This window comes from Fukomys damarensis, unplaced genomic scaffold (genome assembly GCF_012274545.1).
Source record: "Fukomys damarensis isolate Sample0158 unplaced genomic scaffold, DMR_v1.0_HiC HiC_scaffold_37, whole genome shotgun sequence".
Classification (NCBI taxonomy): Eukaryota; Metazoa; Chordata; class Mammalia; order Rodentia; family Bathyergidae; genus Fukomys; species Fukomys damarensis.
Genome location: NW_022900949.1, coordinates 49,801,410 through 49,813,800, shown reverse-complemented (window position 1 = coordinate 49,813,800; position 12,391 = coordinate 49,801,410). Strand labels below are relative to the sequence as shown.

General features: G+C 34.0%; 1 protein-coding gene across 3 annotated transcripts in view; it reads left to right on the top strand.

The window, feature by feature from the left end:
• Stag1 (stromal antigen 1) overlaps positions 1-12,391 on the top strand; it is a 366,592-nt gene that overhangs the window by 185,711 nt on the left and 168,490 nt on the right. For all 3 annotated transcript variants that reach the window (XM_010625514.3, XM_010625515.3, XM_010625516.3), the window contains one exon: positions 5,724-5,800. In XM_010625514.3, coding sequence (XP_010623816.1) covers positions 5,724-5,800 — 77 coding nt within the window. The remainder of the gene's footprint in view (positions 1-5,723; positions 5,801-12,391) is intronic.

Genomic DNA, 12,391 nt, shown 5'->3' with positions numbered 1-12,391 from the left:
CAATATTCAAATTACTGAATTATACATAATGTTACATAGTTTACATTTTCATATCGTCTGGCAGCTCAGGGTGGTATGGTTGGTATGGCCATAGACCATAGTTTACACTGTATGAAAACAGAGCTTGAAACAATATTTATAAATCTCACCTTGACTAATAGGTGACAAATTTAGTAGGGCTTCATATCTCTTAAGGCATTTACTTTAGTATTAATGATCTAGGAGTGTTATAGATATAGGTATATTTATATGCATATATATTTCAACAAGAAGTGTTAAAATTTTTAAGAACAATTCACAGCATTGTTAGCTGCTTTACATACAGAGGCCTTAGGGTGAATAAGATGTCAAACTATTACACTTATGTACTTAAAAGGACTAAAAATGATACATCTGGAAACTTGCTGAAATGCTTGTTAAGGTCTTGTTCTTTTACTTTTACACACGTGTTGCTAAACATCCCTATTACTGTATTTCATTTGTTGGGCTTTACCTTCAAGTTACTTTACTGTAGTTAGGTTTTTGTTTGTGCCTCCCCCACCCCAACCCACCCCATGCATGTCCAAATATGTATGTGAACCTTGGTGATCATCTGCCAGTATCTATGTCATGAATCTTGTTGCCTCTACCACATTGTGATGGTTAGCCTTAAAATTCTTTTAAAATAGGAATTTCTGCCAAAATTATGAATATTTCTTTAAAATCTATATTAGTTTTATGTTACTGTTCAATAAATAACACTATTCACATTGACCATTTAGTATCTGTACTGTGGTTCAAGGATTTTTGAGCAGCTTAAGTTGGGGAGATCTGGCTTTTCAAATCTTTTATAGAGTTGCAGTCAAGTTGTGGTCAAGGGTTGAAATCATCTTAAGGTTTGTCTATGGAAGGACTGTGTTCCAGGAAGATTTGTATTTGCATGGTGTTTAGCAAAAGTCCTCAGTTCCTCACCACATTGGGCTCTGTAGACTGCTTGAACATTGTTCATGACATGGTTTATCACAGAGCTTAAAGAGAAAAATAATGATACTGTATTGCCTTTATGATGTAACTTTCAAGTCAAATATAATAATTGCCTCACTGTTCTGTTAGATAAGAATCACAAAGTTCAGCCTGTTGTTAATTTCAGATTATATAAAGGCTTAAAGTGCAAGACTTGGAAATTATTTGGATAGAGGGCATCTTGGAGTTTGGTTACCAAAGATTTAAAAATAATAATTATCAAAGTCTTTGAAATGATGTGTTCATGTGTATCTGACTTGCAGAAGTAAAAACTCTTGAGAAAATGAATTTGTTTTGTACAGATTTTTGGAATCTAAGAGAAATTAGTGATTTTTTTCTAAATTCCAGTGAGAAATGAATAAAAAAATAACAAATGTCTTACAAAAATTAACACCTTTACACTGTACAAGCAGTGGTTTTATCATTTCTAAGAGTATATTATAAGCCATGTACCTGAAATAAACTGTTATCTTATGATAACATTATTAAGACATTGTTACCTGCATATTTAGGTTAATTTGAAAATAGTACATTATTTTTCATACTAAGTTACAGAATTACATTTTTTTTCTCCCTCTTAAGACTATTGAAGTCACTTTTGAAAACTTTGCCCTTTTTGAAAAGCAGTCATGGAAAAGCAGATTCCAAAATAGTTGAAAAATGATATTGTTCCTTGGTTCACGAACTTAATTTGTTCCCCAATTTTGGAAAACATAGCAACATTTGTGTTTATGGAGAAAAATGGCCATGGTCCTTAGGATAGGTTTCCCTTTATCTACAAACTGGTGTCTCAACTGTAGTTTGGGTATAGGATCCTTCATTTTGATTTCAGTGTTTGCCAGAATTGTTTTTGCCATTAATTACTGAGGCTGAATCTGAGAAGTTTTATAAGTGCATTTTGAATTTACTGATTATGCCTTATGTATTTTTGTGTTACTGGCATATATTGTTCTTGGCATATAAAGTGATTGCTTTATGTTTAATAATATAAAAACTTAAAAATATAAGGAGGAGAAATAATTGTGATGCAGTTCCTATCTGGTTAGATAGGATATTAATTTTAAAAACATAAGTTTATTTAAAGTTATTTATTCCCTTAACTAATCTAGCAGGGTGATATGATTCTTACTCTGAGCTATCAATACAGTGTAATATCCCAATTCCTTTTTGACATTCAGTAATGAATTTTCTGTCAAACTTTAAGAATTTTCTTCCTCCCTTTTCTTTCTTCCTTTTGTTTTTATTTTTGAGACAGGGCCTTCCCAACTTTCCCACACTGATCATAAACTTGTTATTCTCCTGCCTCAGCCTTCTGAATAGATGGGATAACAGGTGTGCACCACGGTGTCTGGCTCCTTTATTCTCTTTTGTGTTTCTTTTTTCTTTTTGGTACCTCGGATCAAACTCAGGTCCTTGTGCTTGCAAGGCAGGTGGCAGAACCACTGAGCTAAATCCCCTCTTTTGTATTTCTTCCTTCCTGTACTTGCTTTCCTTTTTATCCCTCTCTTTCCTTCCTTTTCCTCACTCCCTCCAGTCCATCCACTTTGACTTTTAAAATCTTAAGTAGAGTTGGTAGAAACTATTCTTTAGTGATTATTTCATTCAGAGTGTTCATTGGGACATTTTAAATGCTGTAAACTTTGTAATTATTACAATGTGTAGCTATTACTAAGTTGTAACTAAGCATAATAAATAATACAGCATATACTTCGTTGTAATTATTTTTAAAGTTACTGGTATAGATTTGTCATAGTAACAATAGATTTTTTTTTTTTTACAGTGACAAGAACATTGTAAAATACTCAGAAAATAAGTAAATTTGGCCTGAGTTGGAGAACCACTAGTTGAGTTAGTACCAGTATTTCCACATATAAGTCAATTTTTTTGATTGGTGGTTCAGGATGGAAAGATTCAACATAAGCCTTGAAATTACTATCATAGTATAGATTTCATTTAACCTCTAAATTTCAGATCAATATTTTTCTAATCCTTTATAATATAATACTATTATTATGCAGTTAAGAATTTTTAACCTTTTGGCTGCTAACCTCTGTGTGCACATCTGAGCATGAACAATCTTGTTTAAAAATCTTGTTTTATTTCATTTGTTTCAATATTCATGAATGTAGTTTTATCAAACAGTGCTGATACTCTGGGTTGATGGGTTTTTGGAAGATTGGTTTGGATATTATATACACAGCAGTAAGGAAAAGCAGATAAATTTAATGAAATTAAGAGGGAAAAGTAGGTGCAGAGAGAGCAGGTTCATGCCAGCAGAAAAGGAAAGATAACAGGTTTGGGGAGAAAAATGCCACAGACGAGTAGGAAGAAAGGAACAGACATGAAATAAGTTGTGTTTAAGGATTTAAAAAAGTTCACCTCTCCTGGGGTACTTCCCATTGGATCTCTCAGGGCAATATGATTGACAGGGTGCTGAGTCATCTCAACTTTATCTACCATGCATGTCCTTTTTTATAATTCACTTGGTTATAATTGGATTATAATATGTGGTCCATGTGTATGAACCGTTAATAAGTTCTGAGTAAGGAAAGGTCATTTAGGTCATTCTCATGAATCCAGAAATGCATATGCCTTGGCCTGGAAATTTAGGAATTTACTGTGATCTTTCTTATTTTTATTTTTGCTTAGTTTAAGGCAAAGGTCAGAGGGGGTTGGCTCTGGGATATTACCCAGGTTCAGGTGAGTGGAGAGGGAGTAGTCTATTGGCTCCAATTGTACTGTTTGTATTAGTGCCAGAAAAGAACTCCTTAGAAATTATGTTTCTATCTGTGGAAATCTATTTCAAAGTAACAAAATAATTTATGACCCCAATTTAAATTTTATTTAATTTGGACTATGTTTGTGAATGTTTGCCAGAAAGTTAACTTTATTTGTGATAGTAATTGAATATAGTTTTCCTGCTTATTTCATTTTTAAATCTTTGCAAGAAAAAAGTTGTAGTGCATAAGAAAATCTTTACTACTGTTTTTGTCATAAGATAAAATTCAGTACATGGGCCATGGATTTAGGTCAGTGGTGCTACCGCCTGCCTTCCAAGCTCAAGTTCCCAAGTTCAATCCCCGGTACCTCCCATCCCCCAAATTCAATACAAAACTCTTTATTTTGTTTAAGAAGTTGTATGTGTGGTTGTGTTTGTTTGTTTGGTTGGTTGGTTGGTCTTTGGATTTTTGAGACAGTTTACTGCATAGTTCAGGCCGGCCTTTAACATAAGGTGATCCTCCTGCCTCAGCCTCCCGAGTGCTAGGATTAGAGGGATAGCCACCATGCTTGACAAGAAATTGCATGTTTAAGACGAAATTTCTTTTAAAGACGTTTTTTTTTTCTTTTCCCCCAAGTACTATCATAGACCTTCTCACACCTATACTTGGATATAGGGAATACCTATTCATGATACTTTATATATTCACCGTCATAAAAATGAATCATGGACTCTTAACTCTTGGCAACTGTTGGACTTGAATGTGTTACATTTAAACATGTGAAAGTGAACCCTAATTATCAGGCCATGGTTTGTTGTTCCTAAGGTTGATTTTTTACTTTAGTAGTTCTTTTTCTTTTATATTATATTGATTTTCTAATGCAAGTTTTCTATGTCATCCACTCTTTTTGTTATCAGTATAATGATAAAATTTACGCAACCATATTTGAAATAAAATTTGAGATAAAAAGTAGTGTGAAATGGAAAAGGGTTAACTTTTTCTTTGGTTGTTGATCCATAATTATGTAGAGTTTATATAGCAACCCCTGACTCCCTCCAGTACCAGGAATTAAACTCAGGACCTTGTACTTGACAGGTAGGCCTGGTGCCACTGAGTTAAATCCCCGGCCCCATATAAGTAACTTTGATGTTCAGGGTAAACAAATTCAACAGATGTTTTATTAGGTCAAGGGACATTTTTTAAAATTTTCAGGTGAGCATTTTGATAATAAAGACTATCACAAAGAGCCATAAGGGAGATACATACTTTATCCCTGAAGAGTTTTGTTTTTTGAGACAGGGTCTCACTATGTAGATGTAGTTCAGGCTTTCTTTAATCTCACTATGTAACCTAGGCAATCTTATATTAGTGGAGATCCTCCTGCCTCAACCTCGCAAGTACTGGGATTACAGGAATCCTCAGAGATTTAAAAGACAAGCCACCTAGCTACATGGCTGGACAACCTCAGTGAATATTTAAATTACTCTGTAAGGCTCTCCTTATAATGTAAATTCAATGTTTTACACTCTTTGCTCAATACCCTATACTTACCTAATTTATGGGACTATCAGGTTGTAGAAAAGTTCAGAGAATTTTGGAGTTTCTAAATAAGAATTTTCACCATGTGTAGTGGTGCATTCTTATAATCCCAGTACTCAGGGAGGCTGAAGCAAGGATCCCCAAGTTCCAGGGTATAAGAATTTTCACCATGTGTAGTGGTGCATTCTTATAATCCCAGTACTCAGGGAGGCTGAAGCAAGGATCCCCACTAGTTCCAGGCCAGCTTGGGCTACAGTGAGTTCCAGGCTGATCTGAACTCTTATGTGGCAAGACTCTGTCTCAGTGCAGCCCCCTCCCCCTCAAAGAATTTTCTTTAGAATAATTGGAGGAGGAAAGTGAAGTCCAAAAGTGTTTATATAACTTTTCCAAAAATGGTCAGATTAAAGTTAATGTTCAGTATGAGATAGATAAAGATTAACTGTAAAATCTGTTGTTTCACAGGTACTGTGAGAATAGAGATGTTTCGAAATATGCAGAATGCAGAAATCATCAGAAAAATGACTGAAGAATTTGATGAGGTATAGCATTCCAATATTTGTCAAACTGCCTATTTTTAAATGATTAATATGTTGATTTCAAGTTTTGTTTGATCTAGTGTTCAGTATTAGACAAGATTATTTCTTCTTTCTGTAAAAATCTGTGCTACTAAATCCAAACTTAAAAGTGTTTGGGGATTTGATTATATTGTGTGGAGGTAGCATTGAGTAGTGATTGATGACTGATAAGGATAAAGAAAATTAATGGTACAAAGTAGAAGTTGATTGTTGGCATTCATTCTTGAAGACTCACTCAAATTCCGAAAATTTATTAATGCATCTCCAACATTTATCTGTGCTGCGGAATGCTAGTCCCATTAAATACTTTGGAGATACAAAGAAGTGGAGGGCAGAGAAATCTAAGCAGGGTTACATAGAATATCTGGGTTAAAAAAGCCACATTATTAGGCCAGGGATTTAGCTCAGTGCTGCTTGCCTTGCAAGCGCAAGGACCTGAGTTCGATCCCTGGTACACCCCCCCCCAAACAAAAGCACATTATCTTATTAAAGGTTCTTAGAAATCTTATGGAGAAAAAATTGGTTAACTTTAACCAAGAATTTCTCAGAATTATTTGAAATGGAACCTCTAACTAACTGCAGATAAAGCCGGGCATGGTGGTGCATGCCCGTAATCCCAGCACTTGGGAGGCTGAGGCAGGAGGATTGCTGTGAGTTCGAGACCAGCCTGGGCTACATAGTGGGTTCCAGGTCAGTATCAACTACATAGTGAGACCCTGTTTCAATGCCCCCCCCCAAAAAAAGCCCTGCAGATAGATGGCTCTTTCTCACATCACCCAAACATTGATTAATTTGTAAAGTGTGGGGCCTGAGTATAGGAAATTTTAAAAGTTTACTGAGTAATTGTAATGTCCACCAAAAAGTTATCAAAACTGTTAACATAAGAATAGGTTGGTGGGAAAGAAAACTATAATGTTGTAAAACTGTGTGTTAACAAAATTTCATTACTTTTGTAGTGTCATTGTAAACAACTAGAAGGTGAGAAATTCAAAGAAATGAAGATAAGCCTTAAAAATATTTTTGTGAATATTGTAAAAAGTTCTGGTATAGTGAAGGAATTCTCACCAAAAGTGAGAATGATCTATATAACATTTGAAATTATTCGAAAGGCATTTATTTCATATTTTTAAATGTTTTGCTTTTAATATTTCAAAGGCCTAATCAAAGCACTCTTTTAAAAATCATCATTCTAATTCTTTTCCCTTTCATACTAACATAGTAACAAAGTTTATCATGATGATTCATTGAAAGCAAAATTATTTATTAAATGCTTTTTAAGATTATGCATTTTATTTTCAATCATTTGAGGAATATATTATGTTTTGTATACACATGAATTGAATTTAAATGCTTGTATATTACTAAATATACTATATTGTGGGGTTTCTTTGGGTTTTTTTGTTTGTTTGTTTGTTTGTTTTTGCCTTGATATATATGTCATTTAGTTGCCCAAGATGGGAGAGGTTAGTTTTCATATATTGTTTTTTCTTTTTCCCTTAAATCCTTTTATTGGTACATTTTAGGTATACAATACATTTAATTTTTTTGTTTGTTTGTTTTTTCTTCCCCTTGGTACCAGGTTTTGGACTTGGGACCTTGAGCTTGTGAGGCAGGTGGCAGAACCACTGAGCATAATTGCTGGCCCTACGTTTACTTTTATCATTGGGAACTTGTTCCTTTAGATGATGTTTCTTGGTTCTTATTTTTTTCTCATTTCCTTCCCTCTACCCCTCCCTATTTATACTTTATTTCTATTTTTTCCTGTTCTCATATTTTTTCCTTTCCCCCTACCCCTTAGTACTTTTTCTTCCTATTTCAGATCGTCAGTTACTCATTTTAATCCTTATTTACACTTTCAGTTTCTCAAACCAGAGAAACTATTTCTCATTTACACATGCGTCCTATTTATTTCACTTAAAAGTATGGCCTCTGGGCTGGGGATTTAGCTCAGTGGTTCTGCCACCTACCGTGCAAGCACAAGGACCTGAGTTTGATCCCTGGTACCAAAAATAAATAAAATAAAAGAGTATGGCCTCAACGTGCATCCACTTAGCTATAAATGTCTCCAGTTTCTCATTCTTTATAACTGAGTAGTACTCCATTTTATTAGAGTAAAACATCTTTTTTATCCAGTTTCCAGTTGATGGACACTTGGGCTGTTTTCAAGCTTTAGCTATTCCAAACTGTGCCACTATAAACATGGTGCACATATATCTCTGTGGTATCATATATTGTATTTTCTGGTAATATTTTTAAAAATCTGATGATAACCTTTAGATTTCAAGAGCCTAGAAAAAGGTTCATTTCTCTGTAATGATTCAAATTATGTTGGTATAACTAAATTGTATTAAAGTATGGTCAAAAAACAAAACAAAAAAACCCAAAATAAAGTATGGCAAAGGAGTTAGAATAAATATGTTTGGATTCTGAAGAAGATGGTATGGAAGTATGACTTTTGCCTGAAAAGTATACTAGTTCCTATTTTTGTAGCATACAAATTATGTTTGTTAATAAACTATTTAAAGCCTTGCAAACCTGCACATAGCCAAGAGTGTGGTGTAATTATAAATATCAGTTTAATTTAAAAATAAATTTATTCCCAGAGCAGTCTGTAGCTCTTTACTCTGTATGTGTGTATTTCTTATTGGTATCAGCCATTAGGAGCTAAGAGAAAATATAATATTTCTTCCTCAGATTATGAGAGTTATATTTCCATTTATAAACTTTTAGATTTATTTCCCTAATGTCAGGTGGCATAATTTTCATGTATTTACATGTGATCTCTGTGTCAGTAAATTTTTGTGATAGCACATTCAGTGGATTAAGTGTGTTTTAATTCTAAATTGTGAGATTTTTGAAGTTACTTTTCTACAGTGATTACTACAACTTGCTCTGCAGCATTTCTCATTAATTTCTACATATGTGGTTTTCTGAATTTATTGAAAAATGTAAAACTTTTTACCTGTTTATTCATTTGACCCTTTAACAAAGGATTAAACTTTTTAGTGAGAATCAAAGTGATTAAATAGTATAAAAACTCAGAAAATGTAAAAGAAGTACTAACGAGGAAAGCTCAAATAATTTCCATTCCCAAATTAAATTCTCTAAATGTTTGCATAGGTACATCCCTTCAAGCAAACATTTTTTTTCAGAGTTAGGTGTGGTTGTGCATACTTGTAAGCCTAGCACTCTGCGAAGCTGAAGCAACAGGTTGGAAAATTTCAACCCATCCTGGGTAACTTACTTACTAGTAAGATCTTATCTCATGCTGGCCTTCCTCGCAAACATGAGGACCCAAGTTTGATCCCTGGTATCCCCGCCCAAAAAAGATTTTGTCTCATAATAAAAAAGGTAATGGGACTGTAACTCAATGCAAAGATCCAGAGTTCAATACTCAGTATCACTTTTTTAAAAATGAAAGAAACAATAACACTTTTTAGCCTAAAGTCTTGATAATGGAAACTTGTAATAAGTCTAATTTGATGTATAATGTTATTCTTTTCTCTTTTCCCTCTTTCCCATGCTTTTTCTTAAAAGCTAGCTAGAGGGCTGGGGATTTAGCTCAGTGTTAAATGCCTGCCTTACAAGAGCCAGCAGGTCCTGAGTTTGACCCCTGGTACCAAAAAAAAAAAGCTAGCTAGAGTTTTTATGAGAAGTATCCTTATGAAAAGTAACTTGGAAACTAAGTCTTTTTTTAAAGAATCTGATAGATAGATATAGATAGATAGATAGATAGATAGATAGATAGATAGATAGATAGATGAAAGTTGCATTACATGTTTCACTTTGGAGACATCTCCAAAATAAGGAAGTAAACAGAGTTTCTTTAAAGAAAGAAAGCAAAGTTGAAATGAGAAGTACTAAAAGATGAAAAGAGGTAAAATAATTTGGGATGGGTCAGGTAGTTTTAATCTGTTTATAGTATGAAAAGTTGTAACAAGAGAAATATGATTATGAATCCTGCAATGCCAAATTTGGAGGACAAAAGCAATCATGCTAAACAATAATAATAACAATAGAAAAAAAGTGGCAGGCACTTTTATAGGCATTTTACATGTATTCACATTTTTATGATGTTGGTCTTTGATAACACTGTTACACCAGTATTACATGTGAGAAAATTGAAGCACACAGAAGTAAAGTAACTTGACTGTTTGCAAAACTAGAAAAAAGCCAGGCATGGTGAAACATACCTGTAATTCCAGCACTCAGAGACTGAGGCAGGAGGTTTCCTTTAAGTTTGAGGACAGCCCCGGCTACATAGGGGAGGTCAAGGCCAGTCTGAACTACATAGTGAGACCCTTTTTCAAACAAACAGTAGAAAATGTCAAATCAGGACCTGAACCCAAACTCTCATATGTCCATTCTCTTAGCCACTATTTTACTCTTGTTTTGTTTTTTGGTAGCGGGATTCAAACTCAGGACCTTGCACTTGGGAGGCAAGTGGCAGCAGTGCTGAGCTAAATCCACTATCTCATTTCTACATGCTAATTAACTGCAAGTTTATAATTCTAAAGTGACTGAGAAGATGGTAGTCAAGAGTGATTGTACTCTTTCAGTATGGACACTTTTGTTCATATAATTAATTACTGGCTATTTTTATTACTATTGTCTTAATACTAATCAAATGAGTAATGGAAATGTATGACTTTTTTTAAAGAGCTGTTTATGCTCTCTTGAACTCAATCATTTTGGATTGAGAAAACCATTTCCATTATATTTCCTGAGATACCCAATTTTATAACATGAGTTTCTTGAAATCCTGGCACTTGGGAGCTGAGGTAGAAGGGTCACAATTTTGAGGCTCATCTGGGCAGTTTAGCAAGAGTATCTCAGAATTTAAGAAAAAAGAGTTTTCAAAAGAGCCAGGGTTTTAGGTCAGTTCAGAGACCCTAGGCTTAACACTCAGTATCAAAGGAGGGGAGAGGGTGGTTAAAAGAAAAAACAAACAAACTCATAAACCAGAAAAGTATGGTTTAGCAGTAAATCTACATGTGAATTAACCTCTGAGATTGTAACTACATGCTGGTAACAGAAGGGTTTTATCCTTCAATTTTAAAACGTACGAAATGTGAGTTTACAGTTATACAAATAATTGTTTATTAGTTATTCAGATCTAAATTGTTCTAGCTAAATTTAAAATGCTGTATCTTTTTACTTATTTCAGGTATAACAAGCATTGAATAAATGAAGTATTTATATGGTATAAATCTGTTTTGTATTTGTCTGAACACATCTACTGCATACGTAATACAGCCCCAACTTTTATTCAGGAACTATATTTTGATTGATGATGAGTTATAGCTGTAGATAGTGAGCTAATGTTCTAAATGAGAATAGATCTTTGTTAAACTAATAGTAAGAATACCTTGAACAGAATAGTTAAAAAACAAAACAAAACACAAGTCCTAGTAGAATCCTAAAGGATGAGTTAATTATTGAAATGCTAAGAGGCTCACAAAATATTAAAACAAAAACCTGGATTTTCAAAGATAAAAAGAGCCAGGCATAGTTGGTGCCTGTTACTTCAGCTACTAGGAGGAGGCTGAGACAGGAGGATTGCAAAGTTCAAGGCCAACATGGGGAATCTTGTCAGACCATTTCAAAATGAAAATTTTAAAAAAGGGGCTAAAGTTGCAGCTCATTGTGCAAGTACTTGCTTGTCATGTGTTAAGTCCTGGGTTCCTTCCCCATTATCATGGAAATGAGGTTAGTGATGATGAGAGTAGAATTTCACCAGAAAAGGCAAGGAAAGAGCATCTATAAGGAAGCTGAGTTTAGAATACATAGAAGGAAACAGTGAGACATGAGCTGGGGAAAAAGAGGCAGACTCATGTTATCAGTATCTTTGTATACTAAGCTACGGAGATTGGTTTTAATGCTAATAGATAAGCCGTACCAAAATCATTAGTGTCCTCCTAACTTCACTAGGTAGCCTCATAATAGATGAATGCTGGAGATTCAAAGGTAAGAAAGAGACCTTGAAAATTCAAAAACGTTTATGGCACAGACTTTTTAATTATGGTTTTGGTTTGGTTTTGTACTGGGGCTTGAACTCAGGACCTTGCACTTGCAAGGCATGCAGCAGCGCCCGTGAGCTAAACCCCCAGCCAATTACAGTATTCTTTAATTGATGTGTGTATGACTGTGAGGGCTAAATAGAATTTGTTTAATTTTTTTAGTTATTTTAATTTCCCAATTCTTTAGAAGTAACAAATTTTGCCAGAATTAGATAATTAATGAAAAATCTGATAATAAAAAGCAGTTTCTCTTTTATTATGGCAGTCAGCCAAAATAATTAATATTTATGGTTATCATTTATTGTGAAATATACAACTTTAAAAGAAAAGTTTAAACTATATATTTAATGATACATTTTATTTAGGCCCCTCCAAATTTTGTTTTGCAAATATATTTTCCACCAAAGCTTCCCATGGTCAAATAGCTCATCCTTTTCTTTCTTCTGACACACAGTTCTTACACATTGTAACTTTTTGAGGAAGAATTAAGGTGAAAACCTGTCCCAGTATTAATGTCATCTAAATTCATAGGTAC